Source organism: Grus americana, chromosome 7 (genome assembly GCF_028858705.1).
Source record: "Grus americana isolate bGruAme1 chromosome 7, bGruAme1.mat, whole genome shotgun sequence".
NCBI classification, from domain to species: Eukaryota; Metazoa; Chordata; class Aves; order Gruiformes; family Gruidae; genus Grus; species Grus americana.
In genome coordinates, this window is record NC_072858.1 from 15726778 (window position 1) to 15750313 (window position 23536).

General features: G+C 60.2%; 2 protein-coding genes across 3 annotated transcripts in view; both read right to left on the reverse strand.

The window, feature by feature from the left end:
- Window positions 1-15481, reverse strand: part of KCNIP2 (potassium voltage-gated channel interacting protein 2) — a 48027-nt gene extending 32546 nt beyond the window's left edge. For both annotated transcript variants that reach the window (XM_054832179.1, XM_054832178.1), the window contains exon 1: window positions 15258-15481. In XM_054832179.1, coding sequence (XP_054688154.1) covers window positions 15258-15330 — 73 coding nt within the window. In that variant the 5' untranslated portion in view covers window positions 15331-15481. The remainder of the gene's footprint in view (window positions 1-15257) is intronic.
- Window positions 15482-20209: 4728 nt separating this feature from the next.
- On the reverse strand, window positions 20210-23421 carry LOC129208490 (uncharacterized). The gene is made up of 2 exons (XM_054831220.1): window positions 21913-23421; window positions 20210-20992 (listed from the first exon to the last, which is right to left on the reverse strand). Exons 1-2 carry the CDS (start codon window positions 22693-22695, stop codon window positions 20624-20626), a joined length of 1152 nt encoding a protein of 383 aa, XP_054687195.1. The 5' UTR covers window positions 22696-23421; the 3' UTR covers window positions 20210-20623.
- Between the last annotated feature and the right edge of the window lie 115 nt (window positions 23422-23536).

The window sequence follows — 23536 nt, forward strand, 5'->3', positions numbered from 1 at the left end:
AGGCTGCCTCGCAGGGCAGTCCTGCCGTGGCACAGCTAGCTGGCTCCCCACCCAGAGCCAGTACAGCTCCCTGCATCCCTTAGCTTCTCTTGCTCCCTTGCAAACCTGGCCCAAAACACATCCCAGGACAAGCACAAACCCTTTCCTACCTCATTCTGGCTGCCAGTGAACCCAGCTCACTGACTCCCAGCAGAAGGTGCAATTTTGGGGTGTAGGGCCATGCAAGAAGCCCAACAGGAGCATGAGCTTTGCTCTGTAGCTGTCCCCATCCTTAGATGCTTGGTTCAGGAATTGCCACGCTGTGCTGAAAAGGACATTTAGCCATCCCAGTACTCTCAGGGATACAAGGGCAACACACCTGCAACCTGCAACACCGCCAGATCCCCAACCTGCTCTGCCAGAATAAATGCCCCATAAATCGTCTGTGTGATGGAGAGGGGTGGCGTGCAGGGCCACCCTCCTCCCAGGCTGCCAGGGCACGTCTGGCTTTGATCACAAACCTGCTGCGACAGCTCGGCTCATTCCCATCCGATGGATCTTGTTAAAAAATGCATGTGGCATGATCCGTCTGCTCAGGAAGGCGCTGCCAGGGAAGGAGCCTGGCCCAACGCTGTGCACTAGTCCCCCAGCACTGACCTGCCAGCAGCCAGCACACAGCAAGTGGTGGGGCAACAGGGGATGGGGACCAGGACATGCCCCAGCCAGCATTTAGCTCCAAAGCACCCGGCAATGCAGGGAAAGGATGGGGCACCCCCATGGTCTCACAAGCATAAAGACCCAACAGTTGGGTGATTGGACAGATGGACAGACACAAGCTCCACCAGCAACTTGGGTGGTAGGTGTGGGGCAAAGAGCGGGGCCAGAGCCCCCCAGGGACCACCCCGGTGTGTCCTTCACCCCTACCATCCCCCACAATGGCCCCCAGGCCTCCAGGTTATGCCGAGGCACTACGTCCTCCCAAGCTGCATTTTTTAAGTCAGTTCTGCTAAATATTTCAGGGATTTACACAGAAAAGCTCTCTGCGCTCGGCAGCACGTCGGCCCCATTGGCATCATGAAGATGGACGCAGAAACCCCAGCCCGCCAGCATTATTTATCGCATAAATAATTCATTGCCCCACACACAGGGTAGCAGCGGTGGGGAGGAGGGGACCAGGCAGGGGGGATGGGCTCCATCACCCCCCACCCAGGCTCCTGGGGAGCACCCCAAGACTCGCCATGCCCTGCAAAGGGAGAGCAAAGACCAGCACCAACATCTGCAGGGAAACCAAGGCACGGGGAAGAGAAAAGAGCTAGGAGCTGAGCCCAGCCCTGGTTATAGGACTGACATGCTGAGACCACAGCAGTAAGCAAGGAGACCACAGCCTGCCTGGAGCATCTGGGGCTGTTTCTGAGCTTGTTGGGTCTGCAAAGCACAGCAGCGCTGGGGGCACCCAGGATATATCAGGCAGTAGGGCAGCACGGCCACTGGGACCTCTAAAAAGCAGAGCCTTCGCAAGTGGGGACATCGCTATCTGGGGACGCAGAGCTCGCACCAGGGCACAATACAGCCACAGCATCTCCTTTTCCTGAGGCGACGTCTTTTTGCCCCTTGGATGCCCACCGTGCTCCATGCCCATGGCACCCCACAGGGAGCAGCAGGGGATTCCATCCCCAGCACACAGCTCTGTGTCCCCAGGCCTGTCCCAGCTCTCACTCCAAGCCTCACCAGGGTCCCCTGAACTGTGTGGTTGGGAAAAATCTCAGCCTGGCCACAAGTGATGCCAGCCCTGCTCCCAAATCTGCTCCAAGGAAGGGCACAGCCTTTGGCATCCCGGCAGGCTGCTGCCTGTCTCGGCCCCCCGGCGGGTCCCTCTCCAGCCTCGTCACACTCACCACCCCACACCAAGCCACAGTGACGGTGACAAATTAACAAGCCCCATGCAATCATGCACAGGTTTGGTTCCAATAAATGGGAGATGGCACTAGACTAATTTCCTTGCAATCAGTGCTCGCTCGGCCGCCAACAGCTCCAGCTCGGCACAGTGACAGAAAGAAACGCAGCAGAGACGGGCTGAGATGCGATCTCAACTCCCACGTGTGCAGGCAGCATGGGGCTGCCTGTGGGCCAAGCAGCAGGGCACCCTCGATCACCCAGCCAGAAGTTGCCGGGCTGAGCGGCACAGGAAAGGCTATTAGCACCATGGTTTATCCAGGGGCTCCAGCACACGCCGGCTGCACAGCTGGGAGAGGGAGATAAGGCACCTGAGGGATCCCAGGGAGGGGAAACGTACTTCAAATGGCAGGAATCTCCCCCAAAATGGACTTGGCTTGAAGGCACTGAAAGTGTTTACTGCTGTTAATAACTCCAGTGCTGCAACAAGGTGCCTGCCCCCCCGCTCAGACCATCCCTGCACAGGGAGATGCAGCGACGAGGCAGGGAGGGAGAGCAAGGCAGCGCTGCAGAGGCAGCTGAGGTCCTGACCCACACCTCCTCACCTATCCCCACACCCACAGCCCCTGGCACTGGCCTGAAACCCCTGGATGGGTGACAACCTGGCTGGGGGGCTTAGGGCAGGGGAGACACACAAGCTCAGCACTGCCGCTCCAACGGCCCACCTGCGCCTTTCTCCAGCCTCAACCCAAGACGCTGCGCAGCCCCACGGCCAAGGTGATGGCCCCCCACGGCAGCACTGACCCTCTCCCCACTTGTACCTCAAGCGATGGCTCAGCCCTGTGGCCCCCTGCCCAGCACTCCCTGCACCACGGGGCAGCAGGGCCACCCACCCAGCATCTCCAGGGCACCCGTTCAGCCCACTGCCAGCCCCAGGGGGGCCCCAGAGACTGCCTTTTTAAACTGACATTTTGGGGACAGGAAAGCTATTTTTGGTTGTTTCAGAGGCAGTGTTTCCATCGCAGTTTGTCTGCCTCTGCCAGAGGGAGGGATGCTCTCCCTGGGGGTGCCGTGGCAGGCAGTTTTGTGTTGGGCTGCGGTGCTCAGCACCAGCTCCGGGCCACTGGGTTGTCCTCACCCCTCCTGCTACCTACCCAGTGCCTGGAGCCAACCGGCTCAGGAGCAGGTGGGAAAAGACATCCCTGGGTTCCCACCTGGGCACGAGGGTCAGGAGCATCCCACCCGGCAGAGGGGCTGGTGGGAGGCACAGAGCAGAGCCTGGGGACTGTGGTCCCACCTGGGATCTCCCCAGCATCAGCAAGGTATCTTTTCCACACACCTTGGTGAGACACCCCCAAAAATGAGCACGCAGAGCTGAACATCCACCCCTCCCCCAGCGCCCCCGAGCACTTTTGATAGGAATAAATGTGCCCGGCAATTACTCGGGGGGAGAGTACAGCCTCCCAGTGCAAGACCTGCTGAGAGGCTCAGAAATAAATATGTTAATAATCAAATATCCATCCTGCGCCTGAGCTCACGGGAGGACTTTCAAGTCTAATTAGCAGCAGATTTGTACCATTGCTGCCTGGGCTCGAGGGACAATTCGCCGTGGTTCCCATGAAGTGAGAGGCTCTGCTATAATTAGCCAGCAGCATCCTGGCTGCAAGGATTACCTCCAAATCCCCCCCGTACTCCAGGCTGGGGGGCAGGCAGGACCCAGGTAAGCCAAGATGAGAGATGGCCCCAGGCTTTGATCCGTGCAAAGCAACTCCTGAACTGCAAATCCAGGGCAGGCAGGAGGACAGGCAGTGAAGATGGGCAGCACAGCAGGAGGAGAGGCACCCCGAGCCTGCAGGTCACCCCACACTCCCCTGCCTGCACGCAACCCCTACGTGGGCAGGGAGCTCCTCTCCCCACAGCATCCTGCCACAAAGCATCAGAGTGACCCCAAAATCTCTCCGTCCCCAGACTGATCATTTCCAAACCAGGCTCCCGACACCCAGGGCTGTCCACAGGTCTGGAAGGCCAGACCCCAAATGGAGAACATTTTCCAGTCTACCTACATCTCAACACCAATGTAAAGAGCTGCCCCCACGCTCCATGAGACCAAAGCTAATTGTAGCTTGCGATGCCACTTGCACAACCAGTGGCGGGTGCTCGGTGCACGGGGACTCGGCACTGCGAGGGAGGGGATCGCATCTGCAAAGAGACCTGGTTCCTCACTGCAGGCAAACACAATCCTCGGGGCTTGGCAACAGCTTGGGAATGTTCATCAACCCCCGCTCGGGCTGGGCTGCCCTGCCGCAGCTTGGTGCAGCACTTTTTCTTGGGTAGATGGAAATCCCGTCAGATCAGACCTTTCCCCAATCCATCACAGCAGGACAGACAGTGCCCAGGGGAGCGCTCCCACCGCCCCTACGCACGTGTTTTTAAACAGAGCCGCATCCTGCTCCTGAGGATGCCATAACAGATACCGTTCCTGGTGCTCCAGCACCTTGTGGGGTGGCTGGGATGGGGAGAAAGGGGCACCCAGGGGAGCAAGACACAGGGGCAGCACCCAGAGGTGCACCACTGCCAGTGCCCAAACTGGCATCCTGGGTCCCTCATGCCTGGGGTTGCACAGAGGCTCGCACCTGGGGGAGGTGCAAAGGCAGAGAGACAGCGGAGGGACGAGGGAAGGGATGGAGAGAGAGCAGAGGGGGCCACATCCACACTGAGGACCAACAGCACAACCAAGGATGCTCTGCTGAGAAGGGAGCAGGACCCACACATCCAGCCCCACATGGGGAGCGCCCGGCAGATACTCAGCCAGAGCTCACTGACCCAGCAGCAGCTGCCCGGGACACTCATTAGCACCAACTAATTGCGGGCAGAGGCGGCTGGCCTGGCAGCAGGAACTCTGCCCGCACACTCCTCCCAGCCTGGTCGCGGGCACGGCTCTGAGCCGGGGGGAGAATTACAGACAGGGTGACAGGGGTTGTGTCTGGACACCTCCTCAGGGATGGCCTGGAAACGTCTGTGCCAGAGATGCTGTGCCCATGAACAACAAAATCAGCACTTCATCCCTCTCAGGGACACACAGGTACCCTGCATCCAACTGTGCCCCCCGAGCCAGGGCACAGCCCTCCCGATCCAGCTCCTCTGCCAGCCCCGAGAGACCTCGCCGGCACCACCAGGTTGTTCATGCCGGCAAACAAGGGGTTACCAGCCCCTCACTTCCCCACAGTTATTTAATTAAGCAGTGATAAAAGGAAAGACATATTATCCGGAGAGTGACAGCAGGTTGTAATTACAGCAGGGCAGGCTGAGAAAACAAACAGCGCCGAGGGAGGCGCAGGGTGCTGTGGGGCTGGGCAGCCACCACAGCCCCTTGGGACCCACGTCCCTGCTTCGGAGCTGTGGCCCAGGGTGGAGATGGGACCCTCGGGTCTGAGGGCGACAGAGGGGGAAAAGGCTCCTTTGCCCCGATGGATGTGGTCCCAAAAGAGCCTCCCCCTGCAGCTCACATCGGGGCGGGGGGGGGCCTGATCCCGGCCCTTTCCCAGGGATACTGGGTCTGGACCAGCCCCAGGGAGCAGCAGGCTTTCAGTGAGTTGCTTTGAAATATTAAACACCATCTCCTCTCTCCCCCCGCTGCTTTGGGGCAACCCTCTGCACCGAGGGGACTTGCTGCCAGCTGGGGCGAGGGGACAAAGTCCCTGCTGGGATGTGGCACCCTGGAGGGGCTCTGCCTGTCACATCCCCCCCCCCGCCACCATGGAGCCAGGCACGATGCCCATCTGCTGGGTTCCTCCAGACTTGGGTTTGAAACTTCTGCCCCGTTTCCCATGCACAGCAAGGGGCAGGGGTAGGACATGGGGCACTGCCACTCTGCAAGCAAGCAGCCCACCTGGCAGTGGTGGTCTCCCCTTCCAGGGGCTGGTGGGAGCCTCTGGGTACCACCACAGTCGCGGCTGGGACACATCAGGGTGGCTCAGTTCCAAGGGGGGTGCACGGCCACCTCCTCCTTCTTACCCATCCTACACCATCGGATGCTGCTGCCGCTGCACAGCCCCCAGCCCCAGCCACATCCCTTCCCCTCGCTAAATCCTCCTGCTCTCAGCCCAATCCTCTTAGGCTCCCCCTCTCCCATTGCAGCATCTTTAAATTAATGCCTGGCCGAGCGTGGGATAGAAGGAAATTAACCCTGGGCAGGGGGGCAGCCTCCACAATGCCTTTTCACAACCGAAATGCTCTGCCCTGCCCTTCTCCCCTCTTGCTGTGCACAGGAGATACCGGATCTGCCACAACCACAGCAAGCATCACTCGAGCAGGGGCTCCCAGCACTCACTGCTGGAGCAGCACGTGGTGGGTACGAGGCAGGGATGCGGCAGGGATGCAGGGTGCCACAACACACACCCTGATCAATGCAGGGGACACTTCTTTCCCCGTCACCACAGAGCAGTTGGGACAAGCCCCTTTTGGAGGAGCTGTGCGAGGGTGAGCTGACACCAAGGTCACAACAAACAGCTCCATCCCACCCAGCCAGGATCCAGACAGGACTTGATAGTTTTGGAGAAGATGCCTCAGTAAGCCAACACCATCGCTGTCTGCACACTGTGTTTGTGGGACCACAACCCCAGCAAGACCTGGGATCCTCCCAGCCGGTGATCCCACCAAGCTGCCCTCTCCCAGGACAGTGGTGGCTGGGGTGGCGGGGAGCCAGGGCCAGGCGTCACCCGCCAGAGCAGCGCTCCCGCTGATCCTCTCCATTACGCAACAAATTATTCCACTCGCATTAATGACTTTGCGGCAAAGGGGGAAATGACATGAATGATTCCCGGTGCCTGGGAGTGACTCACTTTGCACGGCGGAGGGGAGGCGAGCGGGGAGGGCGGGCACCAGGGGAAATTTGTTCGGGTCAGCACGAGCGGCACAGAGCAGGGGCTGGACTCGGAAGATGCGACTTCTGGAAGGAGATTCAGGGGGAAAGAAAGAGGTACTTAAGGCATATCCCACCACCCAGGAGAGGACTCAGATGTCCCCAGGGGATGCCGGGATCAGTTGTAACCACAGCATATTACAACATCCCTTGCTGCCCAAACCGTGCACCCATTTGCCAACCTGTGCTGTGACCCCAAAACCTGGCACCAGTGGCTGTACCCCTACACTCCAGGCAGTTAGACAGGGAGCCAAGACCCCATGCAGGTGCAACCAGAGCTGGGGTTGCTGTGCCCTACCACCGGACCCCCCCCAACTCCAGCGTGCCCCTAGGAGCACAGCAGGATGGGCAGGTGGGCAGCTGCCCGCTATGGCCCTCGAGGCAGAAACGGGGGGAAAAGGGGACCCATCGCAAGGGCTGTAGCACAGAGCCCAGTGTCTGACCCTCTCCCTTCTCCCTCATCTCCAGGAGGCTTCGCTAAATCATACCATTAAAAATCCATCCTTACTTTCTCCCAGAGTAAATCAAGAGCTGTCAAGGGCTGGCCAGCCCAGCCAGCCACCTCCTGGGGACACCAGAGACACACGGAGACACACCGGCGACTTCAACAACCCACTGCCAAGTAGCCCCATGGGGACCCTTGCAGTGATGGAGGGCCAGGTAGATTATTGCCTTTAAACCCATTCAGGGGCTTTCTGTAAGCAATGCAATTTTTAAAAATTAAATCTAGGAAGAAGCGATTAACCAAACCGGCCAGGAGCAGTGGCTCGCCTGTTTGATCTTGTTAGTGAGCAGGCCGGCTCTCATTTCACCCGCTGTGGCTGGATGGGCTGCAGTAACTGGGTGAGAGCAGCTGGAGGGCTCTTCCCCAGCTCCTGCTGTGTCTGAGGGTGACCCACGCGTGTACAAGTTTGCTGATGCCTCCCTGCATCCTGCAGGGCTGGACCTTTCCCAGCTAAGCCAAGGGAAAAACCCTGGAAACCCTCTTCCCTGTGACTCAGATCCTGGCCAGACCATCACCAATGCTCCATCCCTAAAAAGCACTGTTTTGGTGTCCAAATGCGTGGGTTTGGTGATGGGAAGAGGGCAGGTAAGGGAGCCGGTGCATCCCAGCCCTGCTGCTGGGGTCAGTTCCTGGAGCTGGGAGCAGGGTACCACTTTCTGCCCCACAGAGGCTCAGTGACGGGGTCCTGCCAGTCTCCTATGGTAGCATCTCGCTAAGAAATGTCCCTCTGCTTCAGGATGTCGAGCCCCTTCCCAGCAGGATCGTCATTGCTGTGACAGGCAGTGGCTCATGGGGACAGCAGGACAGCCCAGGGGCGTCCCATCCTGATGGAGTCAGTCTCTCCATCTCTGCACGGCAAAGCTGGGGCAGCAGATTCATGCCATGAGCCCACCTGCAGAGTTAATCACTCCGCCACTGTCTCTGACCTGCTCCTGGGAGAGGGGCCACAGGCGAAGCCATCCATATCCACTGCCAGCCTGGCACCAGCCCTCAGGTGTCCGACCGTCCCCTGCCCGCCCATGAGCACCTCTGCTTCTGCAGCATGGCCCACAGTAGACCTCTCCGTGGGTCAGCGAGACCCCACACCATTCCCTCCCATCCAGGACGAAGCCACCAGCTTATCCCAGGTACAGCCCGGCTCTAAGCAGCCGTGCTTACAGCTGGGGCACCTGCTTGTATATCCCCTGGACCTCAGTGTCCCCAGGTCCCTGATGTCCCTAGATGGGGTGAGCAGGAGCAGCATGGATGGGACACCAACCCCCTTGCCACACTCCAGAGCCCCCAGCAGCGATGTTAATGCTGTCCCGGGGTTGGAAGGGGTGCCAGCTGCCTGAACAGGAGGGACCCCCAACCTGACAGGTTCAAAAGCAGGGTGGCTCCTGCCAAAACGGGGCCGGAGTCACCCGGAGCCAGATGGAGCTGAGCCCTGGGGGCTGCCGTCAGGCACAGGCAGGAGAGGCGCGATGCCGCGAGAGCGTGGGCACACACGTGCATACATACGGCACCCCTGCCCACGGGTGTCTGTAGGTGACTCGCCTTGTCTGGACCAGAGAGGAAACATTCAAGAAGACCCAAATTCAGAGGCAGCAAAGGTGACAGCCCCCTCATGCCCCCCATCCGTGTCAGCTCCCGTTGAACGTGGCAGCCATCCTGCCCCCAGCTCCCCTCCCGCAGGGCTCCGTTTCCAAACAAGCTAATTACTCACACTGCTCCCCGGGGGGCTGCACCACCCATTTTCATTTGAAGCAGAAGACAAATTTACTGAAAAGCCAGAAAGCAGCCAGAGCCACAGCAGCTTGGGGACAGGAGGACCCCACTAAGAGCCTCCCACCCAGCACAGCCCTGCTGCCACAGACCCTTTGCAAACCACTTGGTAGGGTATCGCTGAGAGCGATGGAGCCACTCCATCCCCTGCATCCCGTCCCCAGCCCTGTCCCACGCACTGTCCTGCCACTCACCCCCGTGGCATGGCACCGACCCAGCCCCGGCTGCCGGCAGAGCACCCTAGCACAGGCAGTGGGTTGAACAGGACCCCTGCACCCACCCGTAGCCCCTGCCCCATGGAAAGGTGCTCCTCTCCCCCTTTGCTCCCAGGGAAGCCGCTTGCACCAGCCCCAGAAGTTCACTTGCTCAGCAATAACCACCCCCAGGGCTCTGCAGCCCCTTAGCCCCCCACCTCAAGCCGGAGCCCTTCACCGTGGCATCGGGAAGGCAGCCTGGCCCGGCTCAGCCCCCCCGGCAGGGCATGACAGGGAGATTCATTTCACTAGAGGCTCATTCATCTGCAGCATGATTAAAGCCCAGGGCTGGGATCCATCCCGGCGGCAGGAGAGCGATTTGCCAGCAGATGGATTTATCATCTCCCAAGCACAGCAATTTGGCTTAAACAAAACCAAACCACTTCTCCTAATGAAAACACCACTAATGAGCAGAGCCAGTGAGGGAGGGGGGAGGGCAGCTCCACTAATGGGGTCTCTCCTGTCCTTCAGGGCTGGCGTGACCCCCCGATGCCCCAGGTGCAAGTCAAGGGCATGGGGCTCAGCTCCAGCTGGGACGTATGGACCCAGTATAGCATGGGGGAAACCAGACCCTGCTTCAGGGACCAGCTCTGCTCACCCTCCCAAACCTCCTCCTGTCCTAGCTCCCAAAGCTCTGGGAGCAACTGGTCCCAGCACAGCACACAGCAGGAAAGCAGTACCACCGAGTCCGGACACCTTCTCTGGCTGCAACACTGCCAGCTGCAGGAAAACACTCTTCTCTGCACCTGGACGCAGAGATGGTGAAAGAGCAACCCCCTCCCTGCCCGTGCATCGTGCATCGCCAGCCCTGTGCAGCAGGAGCTGTACACCTTGGCCGAAGTTGTGACAGCCCATGAATTATGCATTAGCATCTGCAGAAATCAGCCGTTTAACCGCCCCGACCAAACCCACAAACTTCCTGTCAATTAATCCTGTGCCACCAATTCCCCGCGGGCTTTGACCTCCCTCTGCCTGTGGGGATGCAGCAGCAGCTGCCAAAAACTCCGTTGCAGCCTCTCCACCTGCAAAATCCAACCTGCCTGCAGGCAGTGGTACCCAGCAGCATCACCCCTCCATCCCCTGCCCCACATGTGGCTCTGCCCCGGCGCGGGCTCAGAGCAGCACCCACTCTGGCAGGGACCCCCAGGATCTCAGCCTCTGGTCAGGAGAGGCCACAATGCCCCATGAGAGGGGATTCATCGGCATCAAAGGGCTGCAGACAAGCCAGGACAGCAAAGAGGGATGAGAGAGAGGGGTACAGATGCCAGAGAGAGGGAGACAGCGGACAGAGACGAGGCAAGAGTCAGGCAACACTCCCATCACCCTGGGAAGATGCAGCATCCATTGAGGGCAGGGCGCTTTGGTACAGAGGGGACCCCACGGGAACCCACACCCCAGTGCACAAGTGGGAGCCCTTTGCCCACTGTACCCCACCCTGACTGGGTGCCTCCTGGGGAGCTTGGGGACCTGGCTCGAGGTTCAGCCTGGCTTCCAGCCCAGCCTCACCGCTGGGCCGCAGGAGCAGAAGTGGCAAGCGGAGGGGGGGGATGCGTGGGGCAGCAGCGGCAGCGCAGAAGAGGCAGGTTAGCGGAGGAGCAGGGGGACGGGTGGCACGCTCAGTTCCCACAGGTCAGACCCCCCAGGGAAGGACATTGGTGTGTGTCACCCCTCCTGGGGGCTGCTTCTAGGAGGAGAGGGTGACCCACGGGTGCTGCTGGCCACAGGGATGCAGGCAGCTGGCTCTGCCAGTCCCGCGTGGGCAGGGCTGTGCACGCAGGGGTGTTCCTGTGGTGCTTGAGGAAATAACTGGGCAAGAGAAGGAGCTTTGTTCTGGGCACGGGCAAGGCGCTTCCATGGTCTCGGGCACAGTCCCCATCTCAGCCTCCCTCCCTGGGATCCACCCCAGCAGGCAGCCACAGGCACAGCACACAACCTGCCATGCACACTCGCAGCCGGGCGCCTGGCTGGCCCCTGCCTGCCTCCTGCCCTCGCTCCCACCCCATCGGCCCCATCACTCCATCCTCCAGCTGCAGATCCCAGCGCTTCCCCCTATACACACTGTTATTTGGGACAGGCTAGCACCGACACCCCCTCCACACCCTGGGAAATAATTATCCCCCTTGCAGGTGGAAGTCCTACGCTATGGCAAGCTCGTGGAGATTTTCCTCCTGCCTGGCTGATCACGGGCTGCGAGCAGCCGCAACGGAGCCGCCGGGTTTGCTGGCAGCAGAACAAGCCCCTGGCGCAGCCCTAGATCTGCCCATCGCCTGGTACTCGCCTGCGACAGACACATCACGGGGGCACAGCTCTTCAACTTTAGCCCGCGGCAGGGACCGGAGCCCAGCTCCCGCTGTCCTCCTGCCAGCCCCACTGATCCGTCCTCCCTTTGGTGTGTCTGTGGGGGACAGCTCAGCCCCGTCTCTCATTTCCTACTGACACCGGGAGAGATGCCTCTGAAACATCATCCCTCCAGGTAGGGAGGGGAGCTCAGCCCGATGCTGTGCTGCCTCCACACTGATACCTACGGTTTTCATCTCACTGGGTGGGCTGCTAAAAGTGCTAAGAGTTAGGGACTCCCTATCCATCAGCTGTGCCTCGGGAGGCAGGAGGATCCCAAAGTTCTGCAGATGATCTCTATAGCAATTGCTCACCCCCTGCAAATGTTGCGGCTGCCTTTGGGGTGGAGCAAAGTGGTTGCTCGAGACCCCACAACATGACAATGGGAAGGAGAAAGCAGGGGTGGAAAAAGCAGGTGTGAAAAGTGAGCCTCCTAACCCCTTTTGGGGAACCAACACCCCTGGAGGTGAATCACTCACCCTTCCAAAACTCAGCTAGGGGGTTTGACCCACCCCAAAGAGCCCAGGTATTGACCCTGTGCTGGCACATCCCATCCCACTCGCAGGACACAGCATGGCTGGGATGGATTTGTCCCATGAGGTGAGATGGGACCCCGGACCACCCACCCGTGTTCCCCATCTGGGGCTGGGGCAGCCCCACTGCCCACAGACACCCCTGCAGAGCGGCGGGCAGGAGGGAAAGCCACCTCCGAGCCCCCTCACCACTCGTGCTGCCAGGATTCGGGGCTGGGGAAGCAGTACCTGCGCTCCTCAGGGCAAAGTGGCACCGGGCTCCCATTTCTCCCGCACGGAGGGCCATGTCCAGAGCAGTCCCGAGACACTGGCTCCGGGCTCTGCTTGCACACTAATCGCTCCTGTCATTAGAGGGCTGGAGGAATAATGTAATTTATGGATGGCTTTTATTTCTCGCTAGCGTCATCTAAATATCCCAGAAATGGACTGGTTTAATTTCCTAGTGGCGTAACCTAAACACTTCTCTCTATAACACCCAGGCGGGCGCCCAGCCCCAGGCTCAGCAGCCGGGCATGGACGGTGCCTGCCCTCACCCCATGCTGCCGCACCAGGGCCAGGCATGGGCAGAGTCCGTCCCGGCTCGCCCCAGAGCAGCCGGCCTGCGTTCCCCCGGCACATGGAGCTGGTGCCTGCTCTCCCCGCAGCTCACACGCAGGCAGCTTTCATTCACTCGGGCGCTCTCGCCTCTCACACACACATCCACGTGCCGCGCGCCCGCACAGCCCACAGCTGCTCTGGCTGGGGACCGGGGCAGCCGGGCATCGCTGGAGATGCCATGGGGCAGGGGGGACTGTTACCGCAGCCCCATTTTCAGCAGCTCTTTAAATTTAAAAATCAATGTGCTGCCGGAGAAGGTGTGGGGGGTTTCTACCCTGCACATGGCTGGGGGTCCTGCTTCCCCTTAGTCTCTCTCCTTTTTTTTGGAAGGGGGTACTGCTAACCCTTCTCAGGGCATGCATAGATGGAGGTCTCATCGCCCCCACACCTGGTTTTGGGGAGTGATGGGGAGGCAGCAGGACTGACGGCTGTCCCTGTGCACACCAGCAATTGCTGGAGCTGCCATGGGGCTGTCACATCGCCTGACATCAAATCATCTCTCGGCTAACAGCTCTTGCATGGCAGATGTCCTCCCGGATCCTGATGGACCCTGATGCACAGGGCTACCCAAGGCTGCAGGAACACCCCAAACTGCCCATGCTTGTCCCCACACAGGGCTGAGCTACCAAACAGCGGGTGCTGGCAGGGACCTTCCCATCTGCAGGGAGAGACTAAGCCCACAGTGGCACTGCCAGCTCCACCCCAGGGCTTTGCTACGGCCCCACGGGAATCCTGGCTTGTCACCGCATCCCTGGGGAACTGGGAGAGCCTGGGTCAGGTCAGCAGGCAGGGGCTTGAGCTATTAAAGCCTCCCCATATCTAAGTCTGCATCCCCTCTCCTCCTGCCTGCATCACTTCCACACTCTTTCTGGGAGAAAAACAACTTTCCCTCCACAGGAAGGGACGGCTTCAGCGCGTTCAGCCAATGCAGGGGAATCGGTACCGCCAGGACCAACTCCATCCCTGGGGAAGCTGGTGTTACCACCAGCTCTGCCCTGGCAGGTCAGTGACCTGACAGCGATGGCAAACGAGTGACGTGCCCTCCCAGGGCCTCTGTTTCCCGGACTGGGAAATGGGGCAGATATTTCCAGCCTTATTCCCCAGACGCTTCCCAGCAGCCCCATCCCCGTGGGCAGGGGCTGGCGCAGCAGCACGGCTCCCCTCTGCCCAGGTTCCTGCTGCATGGCTGGCTCGGAGGTAAGCCCAGGCATAAAAGGTCTCAGCCTTGGAGAGACTGGAATTTATTTTTAACCTAGGTTTGATTTAAATCCATATGGACATTTTAAAGTTACCGGAGAAACCAAAAGTTGTGTGTGGGTTCCAAGTTCCTACACAGCTCAAAAATATCTTCCCTGCAGCACGTTTGGGCAGGCAGCAAGCAGCGTTTCCCGTGCGTGGGGCTGCTCAGGAAAGCAGAGCGGGGGTCCTGCCCTGCTACCACCACCTCCTCAAAACTCCAGAGCAAAGCCTGAAATACACTCCAGACCGTGGCAGGAAAAGCATCACCGGGACTCAGGGGAGCTGCCTGTGCACACACCCCAGTGCCTGCGGCACGAGGGCACCCAACACCACCGGCTACGGACAGGTTTGGCTCTGTCACGGGTCCCGGGAGGCAAGCGGGAACTGCTGCCCCATTTCACAGCTGCTGCGACGAAAGCCCTGAAAGGGGACGGGATTTGGCCTGATCTGTGGAGAGCACATGGGGAAGGAGGGGTGTCACCAGCCCCAGCCCAGCTGCTTCACTACCGGACAGTGGGGGATGAGGTGCGATGGATGCACAGATGTTGTGGTGGGATGTGGGAAGCCAGGCAATTTTTGCTGGGGCAAAGGATGGAGATGGATGCACCAGGGTCACAGCTGGGTCATATTTGACCTCCCTGTCCCACAGCCACCCCATCCCAGGGAGACACCGGCTGACAGGTGGAGAAGACACCAGGGTCTGTGGTGCTGCGGGGGTTTGCTGAGTGGGGTGAGCCTCTCTGTTCTCAGGAGAACCTGCTGCCAGGGTGCTGCCGTGCCACCCAGGGTACAGCGGGGGGTCCAAGGCATGGCGGAGAGACCCCAGCGTCTGAGGGGCTCGGGAGCAGCAGTGAGGGAGGGTGAGCTTGGGGGTGACCAAAAGCGATTCAAGCATCCCGCTCTCTGCCGGGGGCCTTTTCCCTGCAAACCTGCCTCGGGGCCACCTCCGCCCAGCTGGGACTGACCCTACCCCCCCCCCGGAGCATCCCCCCCGCCCCGGGCCCGGGACTGTCCCCCTGCTCCAGCGCCGGGGTCACGGCCGCCCCCCCCTCCCCGGGCAAGGCGTGCGGCGAAGCGGGGCGGGCAGGGGGCTAGGGCTCAGCCGGGTCTGGAAGCGGGAGGGCCGGGGTGCCCGGCGTGCCCGGGGTGCCCGGGGCCGGATCGGGGTGCCCGGGGCCACCCCCGCGCCGTGGTCCCGAGCGGCTGCTGCACCTTCCCCGGCGGGCGGCACTCACCCGTGAGCTGGTCGTAGGAGCCGTCCAGGTCGCGGGAGTCGGACAGGCTCTCCTTCCTGCCCTTGCTCCGCATCTTCCCGCCCCGCCGAGCGGCGGGGGAAACGGCGACGGGGCGCACGGGCTCCGCCGCCGGGCAGGGGGGGCCCGCGCCCGCCGCCTCCCCCTGCCCCGCCGCCCGCGGCACTCACCGCGGCAGCAGGAAGGGGCCGGGGAGCTCGGCTCGGTACGGCAGGCAGGAGCGCGCAGCCTCCCCGTTCCCCGCCGCCACCGCCGGGGCTGGGCACGGCCGCCCCCTCCCTCCCGTCCTTCCCCGCCTCCTCCCGGGAGCCGCCGGCCCGGCCCGGCCCCGCCACCCTGCGCCGCGTCGCCGCGGGGAAACTGAGGCACGGCCGAGGGCGGGGGAGAGAGGGGCTATCCCCGGCGGCCGGGGGAGCTCCGGGGAAGAGGCAGGGAGGGAGCTGCTCCGGGCTGCGCTGAGGGGGGGGGTCTCCGGCGGTTTGGGAGAGCCCCGGGGGTGGTCAGGAACCGCTCAGGGACGGAGGAGGAGACGGGGATAGAGAAGGCATGAGGCAGGAGGGGCGCAGACCCCCACACCCCACTTCGGGGGAGCAAGGGCCCCCCAAGCCCGGCGTGTCGGTACTCACGCCGGGCTGCACCTTGGGACCCCCAGGAGCTACAGAGGAAGGGGGACCCCAACCCTGCCCAGTCCCCGGCGGCTGCTGCGTCCCCACCTCGGGGAGAAGCTGGATGGGAAATTGGTCGGAGGCGGAGAGGACGTGCCCCGGTCAAGAGATGCAGCAGAGGTGTGGGGAGGGTGGCCCAGGTCCGCCTGCTTGGGGCCAAGCACAGGATCAGGTCCCCCCTGCCGCCCCCCACCCCAAGCAGGGGGTTCCCATGCAGGGTTGGAGCCTTTAGCAGGATTTTTCCCCCCTCTCCTGCAGCCCCAGGGTAAAGGGTGAAGCAACAGCACACCTTGGGGGAGCTTCCAGGGGCATGGTGCTGCCAAGAGAGGAGCTCACAGCCCCACCGGTACATCTGGCACTGGGGGCTGGAGGTCCCACCGCTGCCCCTGGTTATTCGCTGCCATCTGTGCGCAATGCCATCCCGGGGGATGCGGACTGTGCTGGAGACTCCCAGCCACAGGCAAACCCAGGGATTTTTGTCATGCCACTGCCCATGCACTGCCTGTTTGCGCCGTGACAGGGGTCCTGGGCACATCTTGGGGGCTGCCTAGCTCCCAGCATTTCCCACCTCTCGTCCCTTCATCCTCTGATCTATGCAGAGAGACAGAGGCAAGCAGGGGCTAAGGGAGGAGGCAAAGCATCCCATCCCGATCCCTGTGCCCAGCCCAGCCCTCCCAGCCCACCCCAGCCACAGGGCAGGAAGGGAATCCAGAGCAGCGAGGAGGGAGGGCCACGCTCACGCGGCAGCGTGTTGTCAGCGTGCTTTGGTGTCAAGTCATGAAAGAAGCCGCCTTAGCAAGGCAGCGATGCTTAGCAACTGCCTGGATCTAAAAATAAGAGCCATTTAGCGAGGAAAACGCAGTGGAGAAATGCTCGGAGAACTAAACACATTCTCCCAACCCTCCCCGTGGCCTGGCCGCTGCTGCAGAGCCCATATGCACTGACCGGCTGGAGAGAAACTCCCGGGACAGCCCTGGTGATGCCCCCTCTGCTTAGCCTGACAAGTGGAGCTGGAGTCTGGCCAGCCCGGGGACCCCCTGTGCTGCTGGGCTTGTCCATCCTGCTGCTCCTTGCTCTCCCCGCCCTCCCTCCTCTCCATCACATCTTTGGGCACATCATCTTGGCAGCCTCTGAGGACCAGCAGTGTCCCAGGGAAGTAGCCTCAGTCAGGAAGGCTGCGTGAGCTCTGCCCAGGCTCACCCACCCCGTCCCCAGCATCCTGCAAGTCCATCCCTCTGCAGATGTGATAGACCCAGCAGAGCTGCACGGGGGAAGTTTTCACCTTCTGCCATCCCTGGTCCATCGGGATGCAAACATGGCTATTTTTATCCCAGCTAAGTGCTCCTGTTCCTGCAGGCAAGCGAGGGATGCTTTGCCAGGCTGAGGAGTGGAGGGAAAGTTGAGCAGTTTGGTGGGTACCACGGGGTAGGATGGGGTAGTCCCAGGGCCAGGCTGATACAGCCCACCCTCCCCACAGTGTAGAAAATGGGGTACAGAGCTCTCTTGCTTGCTGGTCACAGCTCCTTTCCTTAGCAGACACGAGGGCTGGGCATCCTGCCAGGATTCACAGCCTTTGAGCCTTTCTCTGCTTGGGAAAAATGTAACATCCCCCCCTAAATGTTCCTCTGGGCATTGGGAGCTGGGGGTCTGCAGGATGCCGGGGTGGGAGCAGACCACTGCTGGCTGCTGCTGCCTTTCTGCTCCAGGGATGAGACTAGTCCCTGCCCACCTGCCCAGACCCCTGCTGCTGGTGCACCGGGTGCAGAGACGCCTTGGTAAACACATCTGGTCAGGCACGGGCACGGTGGCAAAGTCACACCAGAGTGCAGAGAGCATCCTTTGTGGCACATCTCACTGGGACATGCGGCAGATGCAGAAAGGCTGGAACTGGTTGGGGAAAATCACCTAAGTGGTGTTTGAGGCTTTAATCAACGCTCTTGTGCCTTGTGCAGCCCCGCTGCCGCTGGCCACATCCACGTCTGCCATGAAAGCAATCAGCAGGTTCGGGGTAGGCGTGAGCCGTCTACATGCAGGGCTGGTGGTCCGTGCTGCTGCAGACAGCGCTGGATTAACTGCTTCCAGAGGATGGGAAGAGCTCCAGCGGTTACTGTGAGTCCAGTTCCCAGTTACATGGGGTAACTGGGAGGGCCATGCCCCAGCTGGACCAGAAGCGGCACAGGCTCCACAACAAACGGGGCACAGCTCACCACCAAGCCCATACCCCAATGCCCAGGGCCAGGACAGTGCAGAGGACAGGCAAGTGGCTGGATCCAGCCTGCTGGGATGGGCAGGGGTCCTGTGGAAGCACCCAGGTCCCCCAGCTCATCTCTGGGAGAGCAGCAGAGCACCACGGGGGAAACAAGGCCATGTAAACCAGCCCCAGGGCTTGGCTCCCCCCAGCAGCGGGGCAGGACAGGGATGGAGAACAGATCAGGGGGGAAGACGCAAGGACAGAGGTGAGCTGGGGGTGCGAGGGGTGCTGCATCCCGGGCTGCGCGTTTCTCAGAGGCAGGGTGTCCCCGGCACCACCCATCCATCCTCACCGTGATGGAAATCACCCGTTCACATCAGCCCGGGCGTGAGGCACGTTCCCTAAGTAGCCCATCCGTCACCCTGTCAGCGACGGCAGTACTTCGATAAAGGACATCTGCACGGGATTAACGCTGCTCCCCAGGCAGCAGAGCCGCAGCCGGGAACGGCTCTGAGCTGGTGCGAGAGGGGACAGGGGACGAGAGGTGTGCACAGGGCCACACTGTGGGGGGGCTGCTTTGTCCCCAGGTCAGTGTGTGGCCAACACAGCCTTGTCAGGAGTAACTGGGGAAGGAAGCAAGTTTGGGGATGCTCCAGTGTTGCCAGGCTGCCACCAGCCACGTCCAGACCCAGGCTGGACTGAGCTGGGCCCACCCACAACCATGCCTGGTCCTCTCCAGGACACCCACCCTGCAATATGGGGCTCATCCATCCCTCCAGCTCCCCGCTGGGACCCCCCTGGCTCTGGGGGGCAAGAGCCTGTTCTCAGCTGCTGCTGATACATGTGTCCCCACGGAGCTCTGCTGAAAACCCCAGGCTTGACACAAAGCCCAGGATGATCCCAAACTGCTCCCACCCACAGAAGCAAGAAGAGCCTGGAAAGGAGGCGGGAGCGCTGGGGTCTGCACCCCGCCACCATGAAGCTCTCCCCCAGGCACGAGCCCTGCAAGCCCTCTGCAAACAGCCTGCTGTGGCTGTTATAGGGGGACGGGGAGAGGGAAAGACGCAATTTAACACTTCATTAGGTAACCACAAGGCATCGATCTGCTCTACCAGCCTGCACGTTGTCTAATTGCATATCTCCATTCTTATTAATTCTATCGGAAAAGCAGAGAGCAGGACTTGGGAGTCTGATCCTATCTTTAGGAAATTTCAAACAGAGATGTAATTGCTGAGTGCTCTAAATCATGGTGCTTTATCCACTGTTAACAGTATTTTAAAGCCATGGTCATCAATAGTAGTCCTCGGGATGTGCTCTCAGCAGATGCCATTAATCTTATTTCGGCTGTGGTTGCCTGGTGCCTCTGGGCTCAGATTTACACTCTGCGGTGAGGGACAGGTCTGCTCCCCCAGCAGAGAGGGCTCCTGGGCAGCTCCTGGGCTGGGACATGGGACACAGCACCCAGGGGCTGCTTCAAGGAATGGAGGGCAGAAATGGGACCTCCTTAAGGCAGCTTCACCCCTTTCAAAAATGCCAGCAAACAACAGACTTAGATGGAGATGAGCAGCTCAGCACCGGGGGCTATTCCTCTCTCAGGGCCCGTGCAGCCCCCCAGCCCAAAGGAGGGATGCTCATGGCCATGCAAGCGGCTGGGAGGGCTCCAGGCAGGGCAAGTGGCCCCACTCGGGAATAAACTGCAGCTTTCACTACATGCGCAGAGGAAATGGATCTGGATGGCATGAGACAGATGAGACCCTCAGTCTCTGCAGGCCTAGGGGACTGGGGGAGCAGCTACGGCAGATCGGCAGGTCCTGGGGAGGTGATGTCCCAGCAGGGCATCACCCAGGACACACAGAGGAGAGAACAACTCCCATCTCTGCTAACCCGCCCTGCAGCCACACGGGTAGGTGGGAGCCACTGTGAGATTCAGCTCTAGGGGAGAATTTCAGCTGCTGAAAATCTTGCAAAGCTAGAGGAGGAACAGATGCCTGCAAGCTGCCGGGCGAGCCTTGCAAGCAGGAGTACTGCAGGAGAAAGGGAACCTCCTTTGTCAAATGCAAACCAGCAGGTGGGAAAAATCTGGAGGGGGAAAGGACTTTGCATCATATTCTGCATCCTCGAAAGCCAGTCACCTGCCTCTGCCCGCGCCTCCAGCAAGGGGGGACTCCCCGGCACGGCCCGCAGCTGGGTGGGCTGCGGGGGGCTCTGTGCCCACCCTGAATGTTTCTCGGCCGCTTCTGCGTAACAGATGCAAAATCTGGGTGAAAAAAAAGCACTTGTTTTAGAGAGTGGAGACTGGACTAAAGCATTCGCAGACTCAGGAGGTGCCCCAAGTCTCTTGAGCCCTCCCAGCATTATAGAGCATCTCGTGTTCGTGTGCTCAGTGCCTGTGGGCTCGGCTTTTATTTAAAGAGGAAGCAGATACTATTTCCAGGCTTCACTTACGCCACGCTGGATGCCACACCAGGGGCCCTTTCAGCAGCTCAGATCTGCTATGAAAACAGGTGTGCATCTCTGTCGTGAGCGAGTCCATGCTGCAGACACGTGTCCTCCTGCCTTGCCAGGGCATAAGGCCCCGTGCTGAAGCTCACCTCTGCGGGAGGGGACGTCCACGCTGCCATCGCAGTCTCGGCACGCTGCTCTGTTGCCCATCCCATCTTGTTGTTCTGGCAACGGCCACAGCAGAGGGGCCGAAACCAGGGTGCGGGGGTCAGCGTGCTGCAGATCAGTACTGCTGGAGCATCGCTTGCTGTAGGCTGGGAGAGCAAGCTGCTGAGCAGGGCACAGCCACGGCTGCCACAGCCTCGGGTCATTAGAGCATCCTCACCCCTGTACGCTGCCGGGAGGGCCCTGGTTGAACCCTGGAGCAGGGGAGCTCCAGCTAATTAGTCATTAATTGCTTCAGAGAGGAAACGAGCAAAACCCAACCTGTGCATGCCTGTAGCAATGACCCATGGGCCCTGGGACCCAGCCAGGCTGCTCGGCATGGAGAAATGGTTGGAGGTTCAACTGTCAAAGCAGAACTGGACAACCAGCCCAGCCCAGTGAGTTTCTGTCTCCCTGCAGCCTCCCCAGCCCCTTCGTGCCCCCATGGGACTCCTGGGAACTCCCAGCCTCTGGCAGCAGCCTGGCAAGGCTCTGAGCTGCGCTGCAGCGAGCGGCAAGCCTGGCTCATTTAATCTATTCAATTGGATTCAATTTCCAGCCACATGATTCAATTAGCCCTGGAGGGAAAGCATGGGAGAGCATAGGCCGTGGAGCATGGCCTGGCCTGCACTCCAGTAGATGCCGAGCTGGGAGAGGGGAGCGCAGCATGGAGCTGCAGCAGCTGCTCCTGCAGGGACTGGGACCCTACACTTGTCCTGGCCCTCCAGGATGTGGACAAGACAACAGGAGCAAGGCAAGCATCCAGCGATGCTCCCCCACGGGTGCTGCCTGTCCCATTTATTTGGGGTCACCTATGTGCTTTGTCCGGTGTCCCCCTGAGCTCACCCACACCATGCTGCAGTGGGGAGAACCAGGGCTCTGACCAGCACAAAGGATTCCCAGCAACCCCCAAGGAAGGCCAGGTCCAACAGCCCTTCTCCAGCCTCCTGGCCCAGGCTTTCATTCATCACTTTTCTGTCTACCCTCCCTCTCTGTGAAAATGTCAGCAAAGGCATTAATTAGTTTCCACTGCAAATTCTGGGGGAAAACCCCATCTTATCCTGCCCCTTTGGATGGCTGCAGCTCCCAAAGCTGGGCTTTACCCCTTTCCTGTTGAGTTATCACAACAGCTCACCTGCCAAAAAATCTCCATCACCTCCATGGGGAGAAGCCTCCGTCCGGCACAACCCTGCTCAGCACAGACAGGATGCGTCCCTTGCTCATCCCAACAAGTATCAAAAAAGAAAACAGAGCCCAGAAAAGAGAGGAGAATAAATAGCCATGAGGCATCGGTGCTGACACAGAGGTGGAGAGCTGCTTGTGAGTGCCAAGAGCCAGCTGTAAATCTTACCGCAGACCGCTGGCCACACACCAGCCCCGACACACACGACAGCAGCCGTGACTCGGCAGGGTAACGGCACCTCCCTCTGCCCGCTGTGCTGGGAAGGATACCAGCTCCACCACGGGAGAGAAGCGTGGGGAGGCAGACGGAGCCCATTGGGGCTGATGCCCTGTGCAAGTGCTGTCTAGGAGCTAGCTCTGCCCAGGACAACAGGCTTCTCCTTCCAACATCCACCATGCGACGGCCTGGCAGGAGCCCAGAGCAGGAGAACATGCAATTCTTCAGGCAGGGAGAGAAAAGGCCCCAACGGGCATCAGGACACGCTGATGTGGAGGGCAGCTCAATCCTACAGAGATATGGCCCCCGTGCCACACGGGTGGGATCACAGCAGGTAACAGCCATGACAAGGAAGAGGACGAAGATGCTTGCAAACCGAACAGAGCAGGTGGGCAAAGGCGCACCTTGCTCTCTGGCTGCTGTACGTGAGACTTGAGGGTCTGGTACTACCTGCTCCTGGCACCCCCAAGAAGCAGCCAAACGATTGCACACAGCTGACTCCCCCCACCAGCCTCCCATCGGTGCACGGTGCCTCCGCCGACAAACCACAGCCCGGGTGGGGAGACTCAGCTCTTGAGGAGCTGCCTCTCTCCCAAGTCTGCATGAAAAATGGGACCTGTAAGAGCTAGGGAAGAAGAGATGATACCAAAAATCACAGTGGCACTTACAAATCAATTTTTAATAACTCCCTCCAAAATTTAGCTCAAACTCAATTTTTCTCCTCCAGAATTTGGTCATTATTTTGTAAATTATTTGTCTCCCTGCAGCGGTTGCCTAATTTAAAGGCAGCAATCTGATTTCTCCCCATGCCTCAAAATCAGCTCTTCCAATAATAGACTGTGTTATGAATTAGATATAATAAAATACACTCAACTGCTCAAATCAGATACGGGAAAGTTTGGGGCCATCAGCCACGTCCCGAGGCTGAACGTTAGAGTTAAATGACTTTCTGCTCAGTTGAAGCTGGCCTCAAAACACAAGTAGTAGTATGGTGTTTAACAAAACAGGCAAATCTGCAGCAGAATCTGTGAGCAGGAGTTTGCTGACACCAGCAGCCAGAGAGAGCATCATACCGTGCACAGGCAGATCTCTGCATCCCTTGCTCACATCCACAAGCTCTCAGCCCTGCTCGTGTTTTCCTCGCTGGCAGCCCCAGGGGCACGTAAGAGGCAGAGGGCTGCTCACTACTGGCTGGTACCTGCAGCCTGGACCAAGGAGGAGGCACGGCTGAGCAGCACCACAACCTCCCTCTGCACAGGCAGGAAGAGCCCAAGGGCAAGTGCCTGCCCTGCCGCGGCCAGCGTGCCACCAAAGAGCGACAGGGCCACCCCCGTAACTACCCCACTCTCCCCTCTGCAAA

Bases quoted from the DNA above. Each gene is read 5' to 3' on its own strand.
- LOC129208490 (XM_054831220.1), bottom strand. From the start codon at position 22,695: ATGGGAGGCTGGTGGGGGGAGTCAGCTGTGTGCAATCGTTTGGCTGCT. The intron at 20,993-21,912 runs GTGAGCTGTTGT...CCCCTGCTCCAG, and splicing joins TGATGGAGATTTTTTGGCAG to GGTTCAACCAGGGCCCTCCC.